This window comes from Girardinichthys multiradiatus, chromosome 7 (assembly GCF_021462225.1).
Source record: "Girardinichthys multiradiatus isolate DD_20200921_A chromosome 7, DD_fGirMul_XY1, whole genome shotgun sequence".
NCBI classification, from domain to species: Eukaryota; Metazoa; Chordata; class Actinopteri; order Cyprinodontiformes; family Goodeidae; genus Girardinichthys; species Girardinichthys multiradiatus.
The window spans coordinates 25,902,275-25,930,089 of record NC_061800.1 but is presented as its reverse complement, the minus strand read 5'-3'; the positions used below and the strand labels follow the sequence as shown (position 1 = coordinate 25,930,089).

Below are 27,815 nucleotides of genomic sequence, written 5' to 3'. Positions count from 1 at the left end.
ACATAACAAAATGAAATGATATACAGGTGTTTCTTTATTGTTCTGATATAATACAAGTTAGTACAGTATGTTTGAACAGAAACCTTGTCATAATTATACTATATGATAATTCCTTAACTTCAATCAACACTTTTTATCTCTGAAATAACCAGCTGAACAGATGATTCATTGCACTTTGTTTTACAATCCGCAGCACCGTGATTTCTCCAGTCAGAATGCTCTTAAATGTTTGAGTGTCAGATTAAGACCAGTCTATGTCTGTTAATTAATATGAAAAAGCAAAACATTTCTCTCCATCTCTTTGTTCACTTGACTGCGCCTGCAGTGTATGTTCCTTGTTTGCTCCTGCACGTATTTAGTGCAATCTGCTTTGTGAATCCGGTGCGGATGTAAAGCAAATAGTTGGAGTAAAAAAGATGCGAACAATTTGGCCGATTGTGCTGCATTATAATCTTTGGGGGAGGGGTGGGGGTTTTGCATTTCACATCTGAATAAATATAGAAGACAAGTTACACCATTATAAATGTCAACTACTGCATGTCCACATAGCAATAGGCAAGATCAACATGAAAGTAAATAAAGAAATGTTGCATAAAGCACACCTAAAAGTGGTGTTTAACTATCTGAGAGAAAAGCTTTTTCTGTGTTTTTCCATTTTTTATTTGTTCAACAAAGGCGTAGCTTCAAAAGACCCTTTCTCTTGTATCCCCTGATTAAAATCCTTAATGCATTCTGGTCTAACCAATTCTTCTTCTGTGCCATTTCAATTTACATCTCTTTTGTCTGGTTCATGTCCTGATCTCCACTCTACCCTTGAAAGGCTGCTTTGGGGGTTTAGAACAAGAGGAACTGCACTTAAAGAATAAAACCTTCAATTTCTAAACCACTTACCACTTAATTCTTCAGTGCACTGGAAGGAAACCTTAAAGGACAGAGCTCTCAACCATTATCTGCAGCCGCACACTCGAGCGTGTTCTTTTTATGATTCTCATAGAAAAAAGAAAAAGGCGAGAGCGATGTTTGGCATCGACATGGAAACATCTCTCTGTCCTATATAACTAGACTACATTAGGTTGACAGCCTCAGGGTGTGAATGACAGTGCTCCCTTGTGAAGCTCTGAGTATTTTTAAACAGCAAATAGGTCCAATGAGGATACAGTGAGGCTGCAATCGGTTTAAAGGTAACAGGTGTAAAAGCATATAACAGAACATTAACAGGGAGGAGAGACTGGTTGAAAATAGCCATGTTTTCCATAGCCAAACAATACATTGACACAAAATGTCAACGTGTACAATGTGAGGAATTGCTTGGATGCAATATGTGGTGGGTGGTTATATTTCAAATGCTGTATTTTTAGGGTCGCAGGCAAAAAATTGTGTTTGGTTAGCTGGATGAACATTTAGCTCCCTTGAAGCTTGTACTTAGCATAGACTTTGGTGACTGAGACTCTTAAGCTAACACAGAATAGTGGGAAACACGTGATGATGGCGGAAAAAAAGCTTATGGAAGCTTATGGAAAATGCTGGTTTATTGCTAATATTCTGCAAAAAACTGCAGTTGCATGTCTTTCTGATTTAAATTCTGAAATCCTAATTTATGTTTTTAAACTTCTTAACACATATTTGTTTCACTCAAAATAAATAGAAAAATCCGACCTGTGTATTTGTCCCTTTTGTTGTATTTTGCTAAATAAATACTAATTCCTTTTAAAGGGGCAGGAGACAGCTGGGAGCTGGTGTCTTACAGTTGCTCTCTGCACACTCAATCTGACAGGGTCATTTGGCTCTGCATGGAGTGCCCGGTAATTTGCCAGATGCAGCAATTACCGGTATCTATGGTAACCAGCCACAATCGCCTTTTCAATTTTTAGAGTCAGTGTGTTTTTATGTAAGAGGAAACAGTGAGAAAGACAGCAGAGGATGGAAAGTTGCAACATATTAACAGATTTATAGATTTCCTTTGAGGAAGAGTATTTAAGGAAGCACGTCACTCACTCTGCCTCTTTGCGTTGTACAATCTGAGTCAGCTTCGTCCACGGGTTGTAAGCTGAATCGATGCTGTAGATTCTCATGTGCATGGCCAACACGTGGAACAGCTGATCTGAAAGAGGTAACGACACATCTTGCTGTTATCTCCCAAACAGCTCGTATAGCAAAAAAAACTGGTGTTAATTGCAGCTTCTTTTATCACAGCAGCAAGCAATGGGGATGGACTTATGAGAGAACAAAGAAAAACTGTAGGCTAATGTTTGGCTCAGATAAAATGAGGTCAGGCCAGATGGACTCATAGCCAGGTCCGATAGCCCTGAGCGACCCTTTTACACCTGTTCTTTGTGAAACTAATGGAACATGAAGAGAGACCACCGGCGCACACAACAATCCCACATTTACACACTACCTTCTTCACCAATATCACACCTCTAAACCATTAATTACTTTGTCCCGGCAGAAATAAAACAGCCCAACCTAATAATATGCATAACCCATTTATTATGCAAGTTGAGAAATCAAAATACATTTAAATCTGCTTAATGGAGATTCGCTGATTTGCAAATGCGACCGTTTTCTGGACGAGATTTGAAACTAAAATAAATAATTCTAGTTTATTGGGCTGTATTGTCATTTCTCAGGGTGCAATACAGTAAAAAGGCTTCAAATAATCAGTGCTGTAATTTCGCTGTCAGTCATCAATTCTTAGAGCAACACTGCCCTCCGCAGGTAAAAACAGACGCAGCAAAGAGAAATCCAAGTGTCAGTCCAACGGCATCCCATTTGTCTTCAGGGCAGATTGTTTCCTCTCTCTGCCATCCATTTCCTCCTACCAGAGACAAACCAGAGAGAGGCAACAATAGGGGGGAAGAAAGATCTTTAAAAAGAGTAGAGAGAATAAAACCCTGTCTGCTTGTTCCAAGTTTCGTGCCACAGATTTTTCCAGCTGTTTGTCAAGAGGAGGCAAAAACAACCTTATTTCTTGACTACCAAAAACAACTCAAATTGTTTCCTTTAAGAGACAAGTTTGTTGGTAAGTGACAACTAATTTAAATAACAGTGAAAACGAATTTAATTAACTGTTATCATCAGCTGCTTTAAATATGTTGCAGCATATAAATAAAGCATTAAACATGCTGCTCTAACTGTTACTACAGTCCCTTCTATAGGTATTCATATGAACTAAAATTTCACACATTTTGTCACTTTACATCCAGTGTAATGTATTACATTGGGATTTTAGGTGACAGAAGAACACAAAGTAGCCCATAATAGTGAAGTGAAAGAAATAATTCAGTTTTCAAATTTCTTATCTGGAGTGTTGGGTGTGTTCATTTTCAGCCCCCTTTGGGTGAAGAGATTGATTGTTTTTGTCCATTCTTTTCTGCAAAACAGCTCACCCTCAGTCAGATTGAATAAAGAGCTGCTGAGAACATGAATTATCATGTCTTGTCATAAATGTTCAAATGGATTTCGATCTGGATGCTAACTGAGCCATTTTAACCCACTGATAGGCTTTGATGTGGTTGAAAGATTTTCTTCCAGGATTTCTTGCAGTATTTGGCACCATTTCTCTTCTCATTCCCTGCTAAAGAAAAGCATTCTCACAGTATAATCCTGCCACCACCGTGTTACACCCTGGGGATGGTGTGTTCAGGACGGTGTGAAGTGTTAGTTTTCTGCCACAGTATGTTTTGCATGCACGGCACAGTTTATTTTTGGTCTCATCTGACCAGAGTACCTTGTTCCGCCTCCTAATGTCCAACCTTTTACTCACTATATACTGGAGCGAGGGATTTAGGGTGGGGGATTAGAACCACTAAACCACAAAAACAGCAACTTACTGGCGGGAGAAACCACATGCTACTACATGTCCTCAAGCCATGTTCATGTTTTACAAATACAATCGCTCGCACATTCTGACCATCAATGATGCTGAAAGGAATGCAGATATTTAGTGATTTCTTCACGGCCTGGTACCAATAGACCCATGTACAAGGACTGCCCCCTGATGGGGAACTCTGCCCTACATGGCTTGCGGCAAATTAAAAATGGGCGTTTCTTTGAACAATGGCTTTTCTATTTTTGTTCTGCCATGTAGGCCAGATTTTTGAGGATCCTAACTAATAGTTATCCCGTCAAGGAATTCTCTCACCTGAGCTGTGAATCTCTCCAGCTCCTCCAGAGTTGCCACGGTTGCTTCTCTGATTAATGCTCTCCTTCCCTGACCTGTGTCGTACTCTTACTACTTGCACTAGAAAGAGTGCAACGCTCGATAGAACAACACTCAAACAACAATCCAACAACGCTCAGTGAAAGGTTCAAACCTTGACATATTGTTTTATAACCTAACTCTGCTTTAAACTTCGCCACAACTTCCTCCCTGAGCTGTCTGCTCTGTTCCTTGGTCCTCATGATGCTGTTTGTTCTCTGATGTTCTCTAACAAATCTCTGAGGCCTTCACAGAACAGTTGGATTTAATCTGAGATTTACTAGGCAGCTTCAAAAGATAAATCAGTTGCATAGGAATTTATTTAGGGGTATTTCATCTCATCAGTAAAAACATGGTTTTGAAAAGCATATATAATTTTAAAATCTCGATAAAAGGGACTGAAACTTGCAGCTGTAACAGAACAAAAATGTTTGAAAGGAACACGAATACATCTGCAAGGCACTGAAGATCTACCCTCTGGGTTCAGCTGTGGTGTGGTGCGTGATCGCATATTTTCTAAGATGATGCTTCAGTTGTCTCAGGTCATGTAATCCAAAAATGGCAATAAGTAAAAAACAAATAAAGCACAAATATCACTGATGCCGCTGCCAGAACTGCATACTGCAGACTGACGCAGGCTAGGTGAGCGTCATTATCCTTTAAACTGCCTTTAAAGTAGCAGAGTTCACCTCTGTTTGAAAGCTGGACTCTCTAGATTTTATTTATCTTGTGCCATGGGAATTGAAAAGAGAGCTTGTTTCTGTAGTCAATTGTAACCTCATCAGTTGAACCATGAGGAGCCTATAGGGAAGCAGACTTAAGAGTCCCATGAGCTCTCAGTTAGCGAATGTCTGCCTTTTTCCTTTAAATCCATTTACCAAAGAGGAATGAACACTGTACTGCAAATGAGTAAATTTGGCTGTCAGTGTAGCTACACGGTTAATGTAGCTCCAAAATAGCAACCCTCCAGGGTGAAATCTCTTTTCAGGCACTCAGGGATGACGGGCAAATTCACTGAAGCAACCACAGCTCTGACAGAACAATTAAATAAATAGAAAACAGAAAGTTAAACTCAACAGAATCACTTTTCTTACTAAGATTTCAGATTCAATCCACTAATAAAATTGTAATATCCTCTTAACTATCTTTTGTAGTTACGCAGAAATAAAAATATTAAAGTTTTCATCTTAGATTCAGATAACACCTCATATCTCATTGCTTCTAAGTCAAATAACCTGGTTAACTGTAAAAAATAAACTGTAACTGAAAGATTTGTTTCAGGGCTTAGTTTTAGCACCCTTTGCTATCCAATTAAACCCAAGGGCTCTTCAAAACTATATTTTCTAGTTACAAACAACAGAAATGTAGAAGCATGACTGAGGAAAGAGAGCTTGTTATTTGTTACCTGAATGTCTAGTTGAATTACTCTGTTATAATTCAGTGGCATTCAGTGATTGTAAGCAATAAAATAAATATAAGGAATTAAAGCAGCAACTACTCACTTAGACATGAGCGCTTGGCAGCTGCGCTGGCTCCTCCGGAGCACAGGTTTCCTCCCCGATGTACAAGTTCCAGCTCCAGGTTTGTCCTGAAGGTCACAGAGCATGAGCATTCATATCATATCATATCAACCAACTAGTAACAAAGGGAGTGGCCCATTATTTGTGTAAAAAGTTGTGAATAAGAATAATAGAATAATAATAGCTTATCATTATGATGTATGCGATTTAAAAAACTCCAATATGAATATGCGAGGCACTGCCCAGTCAAACCCTCTTTTAAATGCAACTCCATCACACAACAGCTTTCCGCAACAGATTTTTTCACAAGCTGAACTATTAGCATAAAAGCTTTTCCAAACGCAGTTTATGCAAATTTTTCTAAAGCTGTTAATATTCATACAATATTCAAACGGTCATCCTCGCATTTTGATTCTGTATTTGGAATGGTAAACAAATTACAACCAAAGACATTGAACGAAACATAGATGGTCACAGCATCATGGCATTGCTAAAAACGGGACTGATCTGGGCCCGTCTCACCAAACCTCTGGCCATATCTTCCTATAGGCCCTGGAGGAGGGGCAAATCCATGGGTTTCCTGGGAGAAAAAGCAATTTCACATAGATAATGCAACCACAGTGAAGCTCCATCTGGGTTTTACTGATAAGAGCACCCGTGTGACAGAAGAATTTTCCACTCCTCAGGCAATTTCCTCCATTCATTGAACTTCAGAGCACCAACAGGCTTCCAGGCACTTTTAGGGGATCATTCTGTTTAGGGTAGGGGGCTAAGGGTACTACAGTGTAGGGTGGGCAAGACGTCTAAATAGCTACGCTACATGAATTACTTTTTTTTGTGGAGTTCTTGGAAACGGAGGTGATGTGGTTTAGTAGATCCCGAGGTTACAAAGGGAGGCAGTCATCTGTCTGACCTGTGACCAGTCTTATTAGAAGATAAAAGTAACTGAGAAAGGTCATTCTTGCCATTGGGTCTGTTTAGCTTTTGCTTCATTTTATTTATTTATTTATTTTGGTATGAGGGTGATATTTAAATAAATATTTAATAATTATAGAGCACAGTCTAGGGTATACTCTCCAAAACGTTTTTGTACACCCCTTTGAACAACAACAACAACAGACACTTTGAAATCCATTGGAAATGCAGATATTAGTTACATGGTGCTGCCATGTACTCTAGAGAACCAATAAAGGCCAAACTGCACTATTACAATCCGCACAATGTCTGAAAGGCAGATTAAGTTAAATTAAATAGATCAAATATACCTAAACAACACATCAGCTTAAAGATGCCTTTTAAATTAAAAAAAGAAGATCCTGCCACGTTGTTTGCATGATTGATTATTGTTTGTTTAAACCAAATCTTAACAACTGAATAGAAAAAAAGATGACATTTACTCTCCTGGTTTCATCTGCTACTGGTGAATGCAAGTGTGTAAAAATGTGTAAAGTCTTGCTGGAGGATGACCTTTCAAGACAAAGAGCAGCCAATAACACTGAGTCACAGCTCACACACTCCAATAATGCACATCGGAGGCAGTATTTTCAGAGGAACCTACAAAAGCTAAGTGATTGGAAAACCAGATGAATAGGCTTTTTAAAAGGTTTAAAAACGTTAAAGAGCCAAAGAATTTCCCAAAGAACCATACCAAAGGATACATGGTCGGTTTATTTTTACCATGTCATTTGTCCATGTTGATGGGAAGACAAAAATCAACACAATAGTGCTGTAACCACAGGATTTCTAGCACCTTTCAACTAAAATCTAAGGTTGTTTTTATACCACTGTTACAATATTGTGCATCTGCCTTTCTTATCAGTGACCTTAGCAACAAAATGCTCACACATCACCTTCCTATGCATTTACTTCTACAAGTTGATAACTAGCTAAGCCAGGGTGCCTGGTCGAGAAATTTCTGCAGCATAAACATTGCAGCGTGCACACCCCATGTAAACTGCACATGTGCACTACTACCAAACAATCAATGCAACTGTGACTCGAAAATCGCATATCCATGGAAACGTTTTACTCACCTCAGCATGGTGGCTTCTTGAACTTACACCACCTGACCTAATTTCTGATAAATTTGTCTAAAAAGTATCTGATGAGTCAGAGGCACTCATTGACATTTTATTCCTCTATGGTCAGTTGATTCTTTAATTAAGAATTTTAAAATTAAATAGGCAGAGGGTGTAACCAAAAAGCAACATACCCGGTCATGATACGGCAGAACAATGTATCATCCCAATGATCTCAGTCTACATGCAGTATTCAGGATGGCAGTGCATCAAAAACGACACAAACGCCAAAGTCAAGACAGAAATTGATGTTCCACAAAATCCCCCCTTATTTCCTCACCTAAGACTCATTAGACTTCTTTTTCAATATTCCAGGATACATGGGAGGATAGAAAGCTAATAAAAATCAACATATAGCTCAATGCTATCTATGTGCTTCCATAAAATTATTTACAGTTCATTTCTGCCAACTTACAGGGGATGGAAAAGTTCTACAACTAATCAAAAATGTCATCAGTCAGTCATTTTCTACCGCTTCTTCCATAGTGGGTCGCGGGGAAGCTGGTGCCCATCTCCAGCACTCTATAGGCAGGAGGCGGGGTACAACCTGGACAGGTCGCCAGTCCATCGCAGGGCAACACAGAGACATACAGGACAAACAACCATTCATTCACATCTAAGGGCAATTTAGAGAAACCAATTAACCTAACAGTCATGTTTTTGGACTGTGGGAGGAAGCCGGAGTATGCATCCAAAGCATGCTTCCTCCATGCAGAAAGACCCCCCGGCCGGAAGTCGAACCCAGAACCTTCTTGCTGCAAGGCAACAGTGCTACCAACTGCGCCACCGTGCAGCCAATCAAAATCAAAAAATGTTTTAACCTCCATCAAATATCAGTTGAACTTTCACCAAAACTCCTGTATATGTGTAATCAGATACTTAAACATATTCTCAAGAGACAATAGGCTACTCTAGTTTAGGTAATCATTATCTGCTCAGTACTCTGTGGTTTGTCCTGAGATAAATGAGGTACAAGCTTTCTGCAGACTCATCACCCAACAGCTAACTCCAACTAGCCCCACAATTAAAGGTCTGCTTCAGTAAAACAACCTTTCTTATTGTCTTTTGCTTAAGAAAACAATAGCATTAATAGTAAATCACATTATTTGGCTGATTAGCTGGTGACAAGACTAAAAAAACTGCCCTGCTTCCCCTGACAGAATAAAGGTTCTCATTTTATTAGGTTATGAAGAGCTGGTTGATGTGAAAAGGTAGCACACTGTCAAGAAAACCAACAAGGTTTTAAACATGTGTTTATGACATGTCATAAACATGTGTTTATGACAAAGAGAGCGGTGATGGAGGGTTTGTTTTTAACAGTATAACACAAAACCTTTACTGAAAAAAAGACGCTACTGGCTCTGTCTTAGAGATGAGAAAGGGATTCTCAGTATGTCACATTCGCCTATGTACTTTTCCAACTCAAACAACCAAATAAAATGTTCTTTCACGCACAATTGCATTAAGTGTCTTCAAGTCCAGTTAAGGCAGGAAAAACAGGATCATTTATCAAATGTAATATTGACTGTTTCAAACAATTAGGGGACTGCTCTTACCTTGCCACTGAATACATGAAGAGGAAATCATTATCTGGAGATCCAGGGTTTTTGCCATAATCCATGTATTTTTTCTGGGTGGTGTTCTTGATATCTTTGATTACCAACTCCATCTCTTTACTCAAGTTGGACTCCGTCTAAGAGAGAAAAGCAATCATTTGAGATTATTTTTAAAATGAACAATAGACTGCCAAACGCCAGGACTAAAAGGACAAAAACAATACGTTTGTGTAACTTTATCAAGGAAAGGATAATTTATATTATATAAATGGAGACAGAAGGAGAATTAAGAATCTCCTAAACATTTCAAGGTTTACTCTAATTCAAAACTATGGATTGTTATACAACGTATCAACCAATTACAGTCACCTTTCTCTTAGAAGAACTTTTGTAAAGCTAAATGTTGCTGCACTAAATATTAGCGGCTTAAAACATAAATAGCTATGTATGTAACAAACCATATTGTTATAAAGACCAGAAAATGTTCCATATTAAATAGAAATACAACAATATGAATATCTAGGCCAATATCAAATATCAGATAATAACTCTGCTGTTATTGCCAATAACCAATCTCTGGTTCAGTGAAATACCCGCTGCTTCCCTATTATTGTCACCTGCCCAAACAAATCCCACATGGTCAGCCCCCTCCCTTCAAAAAACACATTCACAGACGTCAACAAGATGAAAATAAAACATCGGTTTTTAATATCGGCCCAGTTCTACTTATGTGGCCAATACCGATAGATTAAAAATGAACTAATACCGGCCCATACCGATGTTAATGCTGGTTAATCATGCATCCCTATCTTACTTTAAAACTCACTGGGAAAAGGCCGAGTTTCTCCTGTAGATCCTCAACTTCCTTCACAAGAACACATGTCGCTTTGTTTGTCGGTGTGTGCCATCCGCTCGCCTCTGTGCCACGCCCAGGGCGACATGGGAGGACACTATTGGCAAACTGCCGGCACAGCGGACAGGTAAATTCACCCTTGTCAACAGAGAAACCTTGGAGGACCTGATCATTCTGAAGAAAAACATAGCAGAATTAAAAAGGATTTGGCCACAAAATCTAAACTAAAATTTAAAAAAAAATGAAAAAAACTTTTAACTAAAGGAACCAAAAAGGACTTTAACAGTTACACAGTTTACATAATAAAAGACAAATGTGTTCACTTTTCAGTTTTGCAAAACTGAAAAGATCCTACTAAAGGACAAATGTTTCATAGGCATTTGGCTAATCATTTAACTGATTAATCGCAATTCTAAGTCGTCATCTAGCTTCTATCAATAAACATAACGTCAGGTTTTTCTTACCCTCAGAGACTCCATGTAGGACTTATGACAATCTATATGCAGAGTGTGTCCACAGGTCTGGACATAGACTCCTCCATCCCAGCCTATTGAGATAGACTGCAAACAAGAACTCTGCAGAATTCACAAAAGAGAAACCCCATCTGTTAGAGCACGCAAGTAAGGTTTCTGTAGCACAGAAGTGAACTGAGCTCCTCAGTATCAAGGGAACTATCTCAGATAAATGGGTACAGGTTATCCTGCTTACATAGATTTGTTTTATTCAATATTTAAGAGGTGATATTTTTGCATTTGAAAGCTGTGCATTAACAGATGGTATGTTCATGTATATTCATTGCATTCTTTAACATATCACTGTTTGAAGAACTATTGGAAATAAGCAAATGCATTTGGCTATAACAGAAGACAATAATTCAATCTGCCTAAAGTCATTTAGAGGAAATCCTTCCAATTTAGATTGCTATTACAGTATAAATAGTAAAAGCTCTTTTGGAGGGAGAGCCTTTACCTAACTTTAACCTAAGACATGAGGAGGGCAATGGTTTTAGTGAGTCACATACATCTTTGAAGAACTGTTGCATCAGTGTGAGCCTGACATCATGAGCCACACCGCATGTGTCTGCATGATATATGTGCTCTTCGTCACTCGTTGGAAGCTGCTTGGGTTGTTTGTTTTTGCATCGGTGCCCGAGAACTGGGGAAAGAGAAAAACAGGTCATAAAAATGCAGCCATGTTCATCACAAATATAAATGTTCTTCTGGTAAATGTTCGTTTAAATGGTGCTCCTGCATTTTTTAAATCAGAAGCACCACAGGTGGAAAAAGATTGCTTGCACTGCTGGGTTAAATTATAAGTTGGGTCTACTTGAGGAACATGTGGCCGACTGCACTACCTGAGGACGCCTGGAGAAGAACCACTAATCCCGTTGGCCGGTCCTCGGTGGACGGTCCACTCTGACCACAGATCACACAGTCATACAGAACCTCAGACTCCATCACTTCAGATGTTCCTAAATCCATAGCTGCCTCGGTTTCAGGAGATTCTGGCCAAAAACAACAGAGAGAGAAAAGAAAAATAGGAAAAACTTATTTTGTACAAATCTTTCACATAAAATATTCGATTATTATTACCTTGATTATAAAAATAGTACCAGCTGAAGCAAATGATTGGTAAACTATTAGACAAGACTGAATATTTTGTAAAAGAATTGTGATTAAAGGTTTACCAATATTATCCTAAAATTAGGACTGAATTTGACTGCATATAACTGGATCTGAATCTGAATATATGATTGTATTTTACTGCAATGAATTGGACTCATTTAATAAATGAATTTGAACCAATTTGGATTCTGTATAATTAGGTCTGATGTGAAACCCATTTGTCTTGCCAGTACCCTGAGAAGATATTTGTGAACCTTCCCTCCACTGGATCAATATTACATTAAAATCAGTTCAAGCTATTCAACATATTGACATTTTATCGTCTGCATAAAATCAGGTTGTAAAATATCAGTGTTGCACTGGAATTAATTGGATATTTTTCCAAGTCCCATGCTTTGATGCTCTGCATACTAAATATTTTTACATTAACGTTCCAGACAGATGGACCCTTTGCGCTCTGAATGCTCACACATGATGACAGTCCCTGGGATGCTAAGGTGCAGTGAGAAGGCTGACCATGGGATGGACAAGAAGGAAAGAAACAAGTCCTTTTTTCACTGAAATATCTAACAGTAGCTTCAGAGATTCCTATTTTATGCACAAGATGGAAATGAGGAAATGAGGCCAGATGTTTTGGATAAACTGGTATATAAAGTGGATAATTACATCCCTGTTTATTAATGCATCCACAGAAGTGTGAGTGGAACACATTTAATGGTAGAAAATAATACCACAAGATTTTGAAACGTTTGTAAAACACAGTGGTGAAAATCTGGAGCTAAGGAACCTTGAAGAGAAATGACAGTTTCAAGTCATTTCTCTTCAAGGTTTCTTAGCACCTGAAGACAAGGACTTTAGTGTAAAAATGTGGTTTTGTGCCTTGCCGCTTACATGCAGAGATTTTTCCAGATTCTCTGAATCTTTGGAGGATTTTATGGACTGTAGGTGATGAAATTTCAAAATTTTTTGCAATTGTACGTTGAGAGACGTTTTCTTGTTTGGACTATTTGTTCACACGGTTGTTCACAAAGTAATAAACCTCGTCCCATCCTTGCTTGTGAACGGCTGAGCCTTCAAATGGTTGCATATTGGTAGAATAAAAAGGATTATATAAAAATTGGCCATCGCATTTCACATAAATATGATGAGTAGATGCAGTTAGAGTGTTCATACAAGGTGTATCATCAACATATTCAATTTATTTCACTGTTGTACTGTTCATGTTAAAAAACAACTACAAAACAAGAATCAGCTGAATGATAACAGTAAACAGATGACAAGAAAATCACTCTCTCATGGCTCATTCTGCTTGCTTGGTACAGCAGCTGAAATTAATTACTGAGGTGAAATTAGTTTAATATGGTGTGGACTCTGTACAAAATGAGCAGTAAAATCTGTGCAGAAATGTCAAGTTATGTTGGAAATTGATTTATTACTTTTTGGAGGAACATGTTCTCAGGAGAGGTCACTGTGTTCCTGGGGAAATGAAAACAGTTTGAACTGGATGTCAAGGCTGCAGCTTTAGCCTCAGGCCGTCCAAAAACACCGAGCCACCTATGAGTGTGCACGTACCCACAAACACACACATACAGCTGAAAAATGGTACAGCAGCAAAAACGCCTACAGAAGCACAAATTGAGAAAGCTTTAAATAAAAAAATCGTCTGAACGGAAATCTCAAAATGTTAGACTGATTTTTGGAAAACAATTATAAAGCCAATGACAGCTAAGACTTCAGTGTTGTGAAAAAAATAGCGGCCCCCTTTACATATTTCTCCTGGGTTTCTTTTAGCTTAAAATACTTTAATACTGTAACTACGAGGTCAAATAGGCAGCAAAATGTGTTTATTTAATGCACAGACATTCAAAAGAGGAACTATAAGATCTTCAGGGTGTTGTTTTTCCTAATTATACATAGTGCATAATACAAAATTTTACAAAATATCTCTGAAACAAAAAACTGGCCTGGGTATTAAAAGTGTTTCTGTTACAAGTGCTCTGTAAAAGTCAAACAACTTTTGATGCACCATTTTATACGCATCTTTATCCTGTATTGTTATTTGGAGGCAAAGTCTCCAATGAGTTTCATATCATAAAGAAATGAAGTCAGACCACACATTAAATAAAACTGATTTCCTGATAATACTTCTCATCTCAGTTCAACCCATTTCTTTTTTAAGAACAAGTGAACCAAATCCTACCCTGATCAGGAAATATAAGACAAATGTCACAGCACAGCTCGGCAGGAATGGAGCTACTGACCACAGCAGCCATTATTCAGCTGTTAACCATGCTGCACCAAGGTGGTCCCTTAGAGTCCAGTCCGCTATTAGGGCTTCGACCTTACTTGCCCTTACTGCCAACTGGCACAAATATCTTTTTTCTCATGTCGATTTCTGCTAAATACCCCCCAGAGACAATATGCACAGAACCAACTCACTCTCACCTTTACCAGGGGGTAATAAAAAAAAATCTGAACAATGAAAGGTTTATTTTAACCAAAGGCATTTCACTTCAAGGTCTGCAGCAGAAATATGTTCTCTAAATGAAAAGTTTCAATGCCCCCCTAGTTGTACTGGGTTAAAGGCTTCAACAAATATACTATCAAAGTATACTGCTGTTAGTGAATGTTAACTGATTTTTTTTTACTGATTAGTTTAATAAAAACATATTATTAATTGATAATCAAATGCTCCTAGCAGGCATCTGACTATTAAAAAGGCTGCAGGTCCGCAGCATAATATGTGGAAAACCAACACAAAAATTCAGTTTAAATATAAGTCTGAATGTCAAAAATCTTCTATATGTGACAACCTGGCGGAGAACAGGATTTACTGTTATTTGTCATGTGACCACTATGCAACTGTTTACAGTGTTCTGTATATTTATGGCTGCGGAATAAAACAGATCATTGTTAGTGTCATTTAGTACACTCGTTTAAAAAATAAAATAGGGGAATACAGTCTACAGGCTTTCTGTAATCAAGACAGCCAAGAGGATAGCTAGAGTGGTGCCATGGCCGGATTATTTGGGAATACCACCACGCTTTATACAAAGACATACAGGGAGAAATGAAGAAAACGTTAATATTGTTGTCAGGACACATAAGTGGGAGCAGCGGTACATGTATGAGCCAAAACGGGAAGATAACCTCTCTGTCTGTTGAGCTAATGAAACATTGAGCAGCTGAGATGTTTGAAGTCGTGTAGTGGTTTAATTTGTTGATGCACTTTATAATAATTTTATTTGATCAGTTACGATAACCAATGCCTGCTTATGTGAACAAACAGCATGTGGGCTAAGAATTATCATCATCCTAAGCCATTTTTTTACAGAGTAATAGGACTAAAAAAGTGACAAAAACATACTGCGTAACATAGCCACTAGCGGGATGCTTTGTGCAAGATGTTGAACAGACACCTACATTATTCTATTTACGTTTTAACAAATATTCTCAGAGGACAGTCATTTTGAAGCCATGACCCTAAAAACAGAGATAAACTGACTTACCAACATCCATGGCTGTTTCCATGAAACTCTTCTGCCTTGAAGCAAACTCTGCCAAAAGTTTCTGTTGCCTCTCTCGGGCCCTCTGGCGCCTGAAACAGAAACAAATCAGTAGAAACTGAACCAATTTTACAGCTATAATTGTATAATAATTAGTAAATGTCATAATGGTAAATTTACAGTAATTCAGTCAGTGCGTATAGGTTTGGGGGCTTGAATAATTCATCACAGAAAGAAAGGATTAGGGTATGTAAAATATCTGAACGTTTACATTGAAAACAAACACATTGCTAAAGTTTAGCAACAACAATGCATGTTGTTACTAAGAACTTTACAAATGTGCATTAGAGTAACATAAAATCAATCATGTCTACAGTGCAGGAAATGTTTACCTGATTGCCCACATCCATCTAGTAGGAAATACCTCCACATACAGGATTACCACATTTTTGCAAGCTTTCAATGTTCAAGTTGGAATGACCGATAATCAATTGATAAATTAGGTTGGCTAAGCCTCCACAGCTGAAGAGGATGAGGAGAGTTTGTAAATAAAGTCTAATAAGAAGACAGAAAAAAATGCTGGCAGACACGTCGCAGCTCAATAATCCCCCACCGATGACTAAAGGGGTGCAAACAGTCAGATTGAATAATGGCGTATGGGTTTTCAGCGCCAGTGACCACATTGCTGTCTGGCAACTGGCTTGGAAACGAATCTACTTTGTAAAAAAGAGACTAAATCTACCTGTCGTTTTTTGAGGTTGTTACAAGATTGCTACAGCCCATTCAATCATCATTAACAGGACATGCAGACTAGGGGATGATTCCAAGGAGAAAAACTAAAACCCTCAACGTTTTGCATTTCAGAAGAGCCAGCATTTTCATGGCTATCCTAAAAAATCAATTGCAACATAAATGATTATGCAGGATAGACTGTGTTGAGTGCTTTAAATACAGAAAACTGGATTTCTGTACCTTTATACATAAAATTAAATTCAGTTTTTACTAACAAGCCCTATGTCAGACTTCTAGCTGATTACTGCACACTATTCTACTGTAAAAATAAACCATTTTCTACCTCTTTATTTTGTGTCTGACTCAGATTTGTTTGCTGTAATTAAAGATAAGGACATGGTGATTGACTACAGGACAATGATGCCACAAATATGTGGTATATTTCAATGCAACTAATGGATCAGAATAGATCTATTTTATGCTTAATCTACCCTGATCGGTAATCATCTGGTCAGGAACTAAAAATCTGACCACGTTTCCGATCTGTGAACGCATCATACCCAGCACTACAGGGTGGCAGCACACTACTCTTCAGGGTAGAGGTTCTTACTCAGGGAAGAAGACTCAGTTAGCTATTTTCAGTGTCAGTGAGATGTTTAAAAATGAAGTCAGAGGAAGCACAAAACTCGAAAGGAGACTTTTTCTATCGAGCCATGCCAGCTTTCATTCAGCATTCATTCGACCTTTTCTTTGTGCTCCACAGTCAGATTTTCCGAGTTCTAAGTTGAAATACGAGTATGCTCGCTGAAATAGTCCGACTTAGTCAGAGTGTGCACACAGAATGTATTGAAGGTGGCCAGTACAAACTAATCATTAGTCATTCTGACAGTATGTACCTCTTTAAACCACCGGTATAGAGCGCAGTAAAGTATCAACTTGTCAACACTCCGGCTGCTGTGGAACGTTACGCATTTGGAGGTTTCGCAGCCTTTAGAAATTTCACAGTTACAGTAAGGGTCAGTTTACCCAACAGGAAATTCACTTAGTAATGTCCATCACATTAAGCACATCAACCTGCCAACTTCCTAAGACAGCTTAAAATGTAAACTTCAAATTATCTCGTCTTTCAATTCAATTTTCAATTCAGTTTTATTTATATAGCGCCAATTCACAACACATGTCGTCTCAAGGCACTTCACAAAGGGTTTGGAATGGTGTAGGGTTGTTGGGGAGGTTAGATTAAACTACTGAGTGTTAGAGTTTGGCCATTTTAGAATGGGCTATGTCTAGGGGTACTAAGTAAAATAATAAACTGATAAAGTGTGTCCATGTAGAGCCCACTGGTGGTGGCCATTGTTATACTAAAAACCACAAGGATTTCACTGTAGAGCTGTGTAACCCTGACTGCTCCCTCTCACACACATTGCTGGTACTAGGTCTGCACAATATCAAGACAATATTTAATTGGATGGTATTGCTGGAAAATGCTGTGACAATTTTTCTGACTCTTTTCTTTCATTACTATTAAAGTCCTCAAGACTTTGTCAGCGTTTTGGCAACCTGGTCACTAAAAAACCTACATCATGTGTAGGAATTAGTGTAGAAAGGGGTCCATTTAACTGGCTAAATATATTATTGATATGAAGAATGTGATTGTGGGACACTTGAAATGTATTAGCCAATCAAATACCACTTCCAAGCAGCCCTTTCCGCTTTTTACACACACTGATATTATGATCCACCACGACAGTACGGCTTCCTAAGGTTACTGTATAGTTGCAATAATTGAACGAATAATTTAAGTATCTGACAATAGTAAAGAAGAGCTTTCTCCTCTTAATGTTTATGTTGGACACAGCCGTTCCGTTTGTTTTGAATATACCTTATAGACAAAATGTAATGCCTTGTTATACGTCGCTCTTCATAAGCTCGGGGGAGTGAAGAAAAAAGTGGAAAGAAAAAATGTGCGAGTTATAATTTCAACTTGAGAAGGAATCCAGGATGTAAGCTGTATTTTATTACATTTTAAGATTTCTGTGATGCAAAGAGAAAAAAGGTCTGTATCCTGGTGGTGTTTCCGATTAAAAAAAAAAATATTTTTCATATTAAAATTTTATTGTTGAGAAATTCTTACTTTCAGTTCTTCTTGAAAGAAAAAAAATATATTGTTACTTATGGATCTTCAAGAGAAATAGGAATTGGCAGCTAAAGGCTTTACGTAATTACTGATTGGAAACTAGTCGCAAAATCTCTGAAAGGAGCATCTCTAATCAACACACAACCTCAAAGAGATGAATACTGAAATCAGGATGAGATGATATTTTAAATTCTTATTTTTGAAAATCTTATTTAGCACAAATTCTTTACCTTTCTTCTTTGTCCAGTGCTTTCTTGTCAGAGGGACTGTTCTTCTTTGGTGGCACTGGAGGACACACCTTTCCACAAATGTCTTGGATACTACGCTTGATTTGGCAGCTGCGCGTGGCCGCCTTGGTGAGGATCCGCTCAATGGCTGTGATGCCGTCTCCGTGAGCGTGACGGCCTGTGTCCGGCTCCTCCAGCCAGGAAGGTGACAGGGAGTTCTGCTTGGACGACATCTTCTGGTGCAGCTTGACAAGGAGGGACAGCATGCTTTCTCGGATCTCCAGGATCTCAGTCACCAGCTGGGGGGGCGTGCCTGGTGAAACCCAGCGAGTCGAGGAGCTCTTGGGCCTGACGACCTGGGCCGCTTCAGTGTTGTTTCTGTTGATTATTTCCTGGAACTTTCTCCTGCGCTCTGCCACCAGGCTGAACACCTGAGCTTCTCGTAGGTTCTAAAGAAAACAATGAAAATCAATGTTGCTTTCCATCGAATTACACATTTCGAAACATTTTATTATGAAACATACTTTCGTCTTGTAATGATCATCAGGCACTGGCGCTGTACACAAACTTAAAGGAAGACACTTGTTACATAAATCTAACAAATACTACCCTTTCCATTCAGTACTTGATATATCAAGACCCTCACAACAAAGCACAGAGAAAGTCCTTGTTAGCATCAAATTCCACCTGCATCTTTGTCCTTTGGCAGATCTGTGTTTTGGTACAAACATCTTTTCCTACCACGGCATTTTGTTCACACAGATTTTGAACGATTAGGGACCTGTCTTATTTCCATAACCTGACAGAACCAATATAACCCAAAACAAATTGCCATTATAAAATTTCAGCTGACTTTACACCTCGTCTGATGGCGTTCATGACAACAATATTACCAGAGAAAATTCAAATCGCACTAATGTAAAACACGCAAGCCCTCTGAAGGACTGGCATGACCTAGGCTGACAGAAAAGGTCCCGCGCTGCACTCTTAAATAAACATACATCATAAAGCCCAGTCAAGCTACCATCAATCACACTGGCATGCGGTTAAAAATCGTTTACACCAAAACCTGCATTGCACACGTAATTAGATTCAGCAGTCAACTGGGAAGGAAACCGCTGAAGCACCGCATTATATTCACGCTTCGACACACCAAGCCAGGGCTCCTTTGAAAAACACAAACCACCAAACACATGCAAAGAAACCCTTCCATCCTAGAGATAAGATAGACAAATGCACCATCTGGTGCTAGTGCCATTAAAGTAATTAGACTGTTTTATGGTAATGGGTGCAGACAGCTACCTCTCTCCAATTTCCTGAAAGACGCCTGGAGTTCTGTAAGAACACAGCAAAATGAGTTTAAACAGGAAACTACCTAAAATAATATAGCAGTTCAACAATAGACTTATGTGTAGAATCAGAGTATAGCTTAAGCAAAGCTTCCTTATCCTGGAACAATGTTTTTCTTTTCCAACAGTAGGGTAATATTTAGTTGCTTCTTCTCATGTCTGGTGCCCAGCCTAATGCTGGCCATTAACTGAATGCAAAACACCAGAAGAGTTTATAAATATGTCTGGGTTACGTCTTCTACGTGTTAAAGATCGCAGCATGGCTGCAAAGATAGATATGCTCCAAATTTGAGCAGAAGCAACTGGTGCTGATTTTACTGGCATTTCAGATATTTCCTTTCAGATAGATAGGTAATGATGAGGAAATTGATGCATGTAATATGTAATAGGTTAGATCATCCAAGAGAGGGTTCTGAAGTGGCAATTTTTGATAAATCGGGTTTTACAGTGCAAACCTTGTTGTTACAATCTGTTCCTAAACTATTTGCAATGTTAAAGTTAAATATTGATTTATCAGCCGATCTGGTGGTTACTGTGTCTGGGTTATAATGACTTCCTGTTGCCATTGATGACACTTCAGTTTCACAACAGAGGCTTTTATCCAGAGTAGATCACAAGATATAAATCCTGATTGGAGATCTTAATTAGGATTGGCTCTCAACCCTGTCTGATACTAATCATTTTTAAATCAAACCATTTGTTCAGTAATCTTAACCAGATAATAGACAGTCCTACTCTATTCAACCCACAGCATCCAGATGCATCATCTCTTCTTGATCTATTTATAACAAATATGCCACACAAATAAATTGTTAATGAGGTGTTTGCTTATGATTTAAGGAGTTATTGTGTGACTATTGCTGTTAAGGATACAAAAGGCCTAATTTTAGGCCTTGTTTGTCTATCTACAGCTCATCTGAGCTGAAACATATGTTGCTCAGCAGAATCTGATGCAGATTATAACATGATGATGGTGTGCAATGACATGGTTTGCATTTACACACTGAATGCATTTGGAGTATAGAGTATGTATGGGGAGTGTGAGTGAGTGTATGACGTTCATTGTTGTTTGTCTTTACGTTGGGTGTGTGGGTGAGTGTTTTTGTGTGTACGCATGAGGGTGGGAATGTGTGATTGTTACTGTGTGTGCCTAATTTTTGTGTCAGGTTGGGTCTTCAGCTGGTGCCTCTCTAGGATCAATTTCCTCCCCACCACACTCCCTACTGGTGGCCGGTGTCTCTGCCTGCTTGGTGTACTTGTGGTTCTCGGTATCTGGGACTGGGTGCTTTGGTGTATGCTGGCTCACTCCCGGTGGCTGTTTGCCAGGGCCTGGGCCCCTGGGCTCTGTCAGGCTGTCAGGCTCTGTCACTCTGCTTGGGGAGTGATGTGTCACATGGTCTTGGGTCTTCGGGTCCATGGCTGGACCTGCTCCGGCGTAGACGGCTGCCGGCGGGGCCTGTGGGCTTGTTGCTCCCTGGGGCTTCTGCACTGTGGCTGCTGGGCGGTTCCCCTGGGACTCTCCCCTGCTCTTCTCTGGGGGGGTTGCAGTAGTCCCAGCGGTGGTTCTCCTGGGGTTCCTGTGCTCTGGGGAGCCTTTGGATGTCTGTGGCTCAGATCTCCTCCATGTCTGTTTCAGGTCCAAGGGGGCAGGTCTGTGGCTCCTCACACTCACTATTGCATATTTTTATGGAGAAACCTTGTATACACAAGCGCACTCACACTCAGACCCACTGGTGTTTAGATTCAGGTGTTAACAGATACACAAATGTTCTTTATTGAGCCGCATTTACCACTGAGTACATCTTGCATTCATAAGTACCGTGCACTTTTTGATAACAACGCTGTTATAATATATGTTGCTGCAGGTGTAGAAGCTAGCAGGGTGTTATCTTGTATTCTCTTCATCGTTCTTTCTCTCCTCTATTCTTTTCTCCTTCTCTCTCCTTTTTTCCTTTTTGCCCCACCTCTCTCTTTTTCTTGCTTGTTTTCTTTTGTTTCCAATTCTGTGTCCATTGCAACTGAAATAATCCCAAAGCAGTTTCTAATAAAGTTTCTTTTATAAATATCAAGCAGAGCTCGGAGACAGCAGTGTTAGCAGTAATGCTCCACTTGTGAAAGTAAATCTGCTAGACTTCCTCTTGGCACTCAGACAACAATTCTGAGCACTACTCTGGCGGACAGGACACAGTTAAAAAAAACAAAAAACAATGCATTTGAAGAGCCTGCATTGCGCTCAGGAAATAGAGCCCTAAATTGTCCTGTTAGGAAACCCTTTATACTTCTTGTGTATTGTTAGCCACACCACTTTGGTGCTGCAACCACAATGACATGCTATGAAAGCATGTTTCGGCCTGCAATCTTCATGGACAGACTTATATGTATTGTATGAAAGGACAAAGTGATCTGTAATGAGGGTTCTTGGTTGCAGATTTATTGCAAAACTTTAATCTAAATGGAGCTATTTTCATTTAAAATATAAATAAAACAGGCAAAAGACACCATAACACAATTTGGTGACTTATTTCAGATTTTCTAAACAAACAGATGGCCTCCATGTGTAACCAGCTTGCATTCGTAAAACATCTATCCTGGCATATATTTACAGAATTGCTTTAAAAGTTGAATCAATCGTTTTTCTTGGCACCAGATCAATTATTGCTGCTCTTTTAACTCAACACATAGTTAAAACAAAACTGTGAAGAGCAGCTTTTATACTCTACTACTCTGCAAACCCAAGGGCTATAAAATCTACAAAAAGTAGCAAAAACGTAATACGGCTACAAGCTTATAGCGGTGCTAATGCATTACAGTTAATGTGGTCTGAGTGTTCAGCAGAGTCATCTCTTGCCTGGCCATAAGAAGAAGCTTCAGCGCTTGTGCTGGGAGGGGTCTCCCTCTTCACTTCAGGCGCCGTCTCAGGAACCCGGACCCTTACAAAGTTGATGATGTGGTGCAGATTGGAAAGAAGATTGGTGCCCGGAAACCAGCTATCATGGCAGTGCTCCTCAATGCAAGGTTCCTGTAAAAAGAAGATCGAGTAAGAACAAGCAAGAAGAGTTAGTATTAAAAACAGTGACCACAGGAAATTAAGAGTAATAAGACTATCCGTGGACAGATTATACTTGTACTCACCTCATCCTCTTTGCTGTCTTGAACCTGGTTGTCCAAGCCCAGCTCAATCAGGTAGAGCACCATGCACAGCACATGTTCAGACATGTTCTGGTGATCCATCCAGATCTAAAACATAAAACTATACAGTTACACAGATGGAACAATAAAATAATATTCAGGTTGCAGTTTCTCTATGGGATCTACATGAAATCATGCAAGTCATACTGTGGAAAGTATTTGTTATAGTTCAATTATTAATACAGAGATATAGGTCCCGCACTTTAGACTTTTCTTATAAGAAATCAGCAACAAATAATCCAAAAATCATGGTGACTGTGCACTAATTAAGTAAGTCAAAGTTTAAACTGAGATGCAAATAGTTGTTAAAAGCCTCACCTTGTAAAGTAGAGTAAATATAACAATGTGCAGGGTCTTGCAATGCAACAGTCGAATTAAACCTTTGTAACAAGGATGCAGAGGAGTCCTCTCTTTGTAAGGTGGCCATGGGTTTCCAGTATGGATGCCATACTGTTTCAAACTAGATGAAGCCATCATAATTGAGGGAAAAGAGGAAGAGAAAATTAGAAGAAAATAAAGAAACTGAAAAGAAATCCCAGCTGAAACAAAACCTCCCAACCACAATATGCTGTACAAAATGGTTTCAGTCTACACAAGAGAACAACTGACAGATGGCACTGTTTTAGTGATGACTGCATCATTATAACAAGAACCAGGTCAGTCTGACGTGCAATCCATCACCGTCAAACAGCAAATGAATAAGGGGAGGCTGCTATCACACTCTGAGGTCAGACATGGCAGTTTCAGTATGTTGCAAGGAGAAATACATCTCAGTGTTGTTTGTAATAACATGCCAAATAAACAACTAAAAAAAAGACATTTTATTCTAAAGGGGTACAGTGAACACAAAAGGCTCCTACAGAGGCGTGACACACAGTGCGTGTACCGTTAGCGGCACGGACTCCGCAGGCAATGTCCGCGAACGTTTGAGATTTCATAGTCAAGCGTACAAATTGCCTACATTTCTCATGACAAATCGCTACATTTCCCACACTTTCTGCCTTGGCGTCATTGGACAAGGAGGTAGAGCTGATTTGCTTTGGAAAAACAAAAGAAAAGATGGTGGTATATAAAGCCATTAAACCAGACTAGGGACAAAGAAGGGGAATAAATTTGCTGGTGCTGCGCAGAGAGTGGCCGTGACACTGAGCGTCCTCGCGACTGGCTGCTCAGAGCAGTGTGTCACATATAAAACAGTTCAATATGAATACTTTTGATCTAAAAGAGGCGACAGATAATCTTTCAGGAAGAAAAAACTCAAAGTCACTGACAAGGGCCGGTTGGCAGCTTTAAGTTACATTAAGGTTTAAGAGATAAAGGATTTACTGAAACTGCAATCTTAAGGCCGTTTTAATGAGATGCCAGAGAATGCCAGAATGACCAGAGTTTTCTCTGGCTGTAAGGAGTAACACAGCACTGTCCCTCCCCCACCCATTGCTGCACATTACCAATGAGTTAGCTGAAATACACTGCACTTACTTGCGAGAATGACAAATTGTTTGGAAACGTTTCTGGAGGACAGTCTTAGTTTGGAAATTAAAGGAGCACATACCATCACTCTGTTTAATAAAGGCACTTTTAAAATGACATCTATAACAGAATGTCTGTAAAGCAGCAGAGTGCAGGCTACCAGATCCAGCAGAAACCCAGACTAATATACCAATGGCTGCTTATATTTCCATTACTCTATAGAAATCAGACGTCAGCTTTCTGCGTGTTTCCACTAGTATTTGTTTATTTTTGGTGATGAGCTCCAAGTCTGAGGTTGGAAAGCCTCCTCGCCATCAGCCTAGTCTTTAGCTGCCCTCACAAATTTTCTATCAGTAGCAAGTCAGTACTCTAGCTGGGTAACACAAAATGATAATATTACTTCTAGTCAGTAGAAACATGTTGATAAAATGAAAATATTACTTTAAAACTAATCTGTCTGGGTTAAGAACATGCTTAGGTTTAACTGTACATTTTCAAAATATTTTAGCAAATGCTGTTTCATGGTCAACCGTGGGATTTTTATGCAAGGTCATGGCCCCGTGGCTCCTACTGGGCCATGCCTAGTTCATGTCATTTCAGGTGTTTTGTTTTAAAGTGTTACCATAAAGCAAAAATACAGGTCCTTCTCAAAATATTAGCATATTGTGATCAAGTTCATTATTTTCCATAATGTCATGATGAAAATTTAACATTCATATATTTTAGATTCATTGCACACTAACTGAAATATTTCAGGTCTTTTATTGTCTTAATACGGATGATTTTGGCATACAGCTCATGAAAACCCAAAATTCCTATCTCACAAAATTAGCATATCATTAAAAGGGTCTCTAAACGAGCTATGAACCTAATCATCTGAATCAACGAGTTAACTCTAAACACCTGTAAAAGATTCCTGAGGCCTTTAAAACTCCCAGCCTGGTTTATCACTCAAAACCCCAATCATGGGTAAGACTGCCGACCTGACTGCTGTCCAGAAGGCCACTATTGACACCCTCAAGCAAGAGGGTAAGACAGAAAGAAATTTCTGAACAAATAGGCTGTTCCCAGAGTGCTGTATCAAGGCACCTCAGTGGGAAGTCTGTGGGAAGGAAAAAGTGTGGCAGAAAACGCTGCACAACGAGAAGAGGTGACTGGACCCTGAGGAAGATTGTGGAGAAGGGCCGATTCCAGACCTTGGGGGACCTGCGGAAGCAGTGGACTGAGTCTGGAGTAGAAACATCCAGAGCCACCGTGCACAGGCGTGTGCAGGAAATGGGCTACAGGTGCCGCATTCCCCAGACCTGGGCTACAGAGAAGCAGCACTGGACTGTTGCTCAGTGGTCCAAAGTACTTTTTTCAGATGAATGCAAATTCTGCATGTCATTCGGAAATCAAGGTGCCAGAGTCTGGAGTAAGACTGGAGAGAAGGAAATGCCAAAATGCCAGAAGTCCAGTGTCAAGTACCCACAGTCAGTGATGGTCTGGGGTGCCGTGTCAGCTGCTGGTGTTGGTCCACTGTGTTTTATCAAGGGCAGGGTCAATGCAGCTAGCTATCAGGAGATTTTGGAGCACTTCATGCTTCCATCTGCTGAAAAGCTTTATGGAGATGAAGATTTCATTTTTCAGCACGACCTGGCACCTGCTCACAGTGCCAAAACCACTGGTAAATGGTTTACTGACCATGGTATCACTGTGCTCAATTGACCTGCCAACTCTCCTGACCTGAACCCCATAGAGAATCTGTGGGATATTGTGAAGAGAACGTTGAGAGACTCAAGACCCAACACTCTGGATGAGCTAAAGGCCGCTATCGAAGCATCCTGGGCCTCCATAAGACCTCAGCAGTGCCACAGGCTGATTGCCTCCATGCCACGCCGCATTGAAGCAGTCATTTCTGCCAAAGGATTCCCGACCAAGTATTGAGTGCATAACTGTACATGATTATTGGAAGGTTGATGTTTTTTGTATTAAAAACACTTTTCTTTTATTGGTCGGATGAAATATGCTAATTTTGTGAGATAGGAATTTTGGGTTTTCATGAGCTGTATGCCAAAATCATCCATATTAAGACAATAAAGACCTGAAATATTTCAGTTAGTGTGCAATGAATCTAAAATATATGAATGTTAAATTTTCATCATGACATTATGGAAAATAATGAACTTTATCACAATATGCTAATATTTTGAGAAGGACCTGTATGTCCAACTTGCTCAGGAGGTTTTAGTATCTTTAAAGTTTATATTAAAATTTTGCCTTTTTTTTTATAAATACCGTCATTTTGTGAGCTCTCTCTGGAGGACAGGACAATTACGCACAAAATTGTCAGAGTTAGAGAATGTAATTGTCATGACCAAATCTCCTAAAGGACTTATTTCTAAGATATATAGTTTATTATCTGGCTCTGACTCCTCAGGTTATGATGCTGTGAAGCTGGTGTGGGAGCATGACCTGGGGCTGACGTTTGATCTAGCAGATTGGGAGGAAATCTGTAATGGGGTGTTCCCCAACGGCAACTCGGTCTCTATACATGAGCAGAACTTTAAATTTTTCTACCAAACTTATTATACACCTGTTCGCCTTCGGAGGATGTTTCCTGATGCTTCGGACCTTTGTCATAAATGCAAAATACATAGGGGCACATTTATTCATTTGTTTTGGTCTTGCAATTGTATTCAAATATTCTGGAAAGCGGTTCATTTGATGATACAAGAGACCATTGGTAAACGGTTCTCACTAACTCCCTCCTTCTGTCTTTTTAATCATGCTTCAGACACTCTACTTAATGCAGATACTAAACATTTGCTTGTAATTATCTTGTTCCTGGTCAAGAAATGTATACTACTGAGATGGTCAGCACCACAGGGCCCTACAGTTGATATGTGGATATCACAAATTTCTGCTATTGTCCCAGTCGAAAAACTGACTCATGATCTTCATCAGAAGTCGGACAGATTCCGGAGGATCTGGGACCCATTGCTATCTTTCTTACAGAGACTGTAATTAATATCTGACTACTTTGAACCATGCCTGGGAATGTTTATCTGTATTTTGTGTGTGTGGGCTGTATGGATGTTTTCGTCTTCTTTTTTTTTTTTTTTTTTTTAGGTGGACACTGTAGTGCTCCTTCTTGATTTGGGGTGGGTTGTTTTTGTTTACTTTTGTTGATATTTATATAAAGTAATGAAAATCAATAAAAAAACATTTAAAATTTTTTTGCCTTTTTAAAATAATTAAGACTCATAAAAGGCAAATAAATGCCCTTTTATTTAAATTGGCATGTAACATTTTTGCTGTAAGTTGGGCCGCATGATACTAGAAAATCTTGTGACAGCTTTAAGTTTGGCAGATATCAGGTGCGATATCAAC

The 27,815-nt window shown here is 39.2% G+C and overlaps 1 protein-coding gene across 1 annotated transcript in view; it reads right to left on the bottom strand.

Annotated features, from left to right (window-relative positions):
* Positions 1 to 27,815, bottom strand: part of ubr3 (ubiquitin protein ligase E3 component n-recognin 3) — a 59,007-nt gene that overhangs the window by 10,585 nt on the left and 20,607 nt on the right. The window contains exons 20-31 of the mRNA XM_047370293.1: positions 23,292 to 23,433; positions 22,917 to 23,021; positions 22,633 to 22,803; positions 18,439 to 18,884; positions 15,343 to 15,431; positions 11,563 to 11,712; positions 11,230 to 11,363; positions 10,673 to 10,783; positions 10,182 to 10,382; positions 9,356 to 9,492; positions 5,704 to 5,789; positions 1,996 to 2,101 (exon numbers count right to left, since the gene is read on the bottom strand). Of these exons, the coding sequence (XP_047226249.1) occupies positions 1,996 to 2,101; positions 5,704 to 5,789; positions 9,356 to 9,492; positions 10,182 to 10,382; positions 10,673 to 10,783; positions 11,230 to 11,363; positions 11,563 to 11,712; positions 15,343 to 15,431; positions 18,439 to 18,884; positions 22,633 to 22,803; positions 22,917 to 23,021; positions 23,292 to 23,433 (1,878 nt within the window). The remainder of the gene's footprint in view (positions 1 to 1,995; positions 2,102 to 5,703; positions 5,790 to 9,355; positions 9,493 to 10,181; positions 10,383 to 10,672; positions 10,784 to 11,229; positions 11,364 to 11,562; positions 11,713 to 15,342; positions 15,432 to 18,438; positions 18,885 to 22,632; positions 22,804 to 22,916; positions 23,022 to 23,291; positions 23,434 to 27,815) is intronic.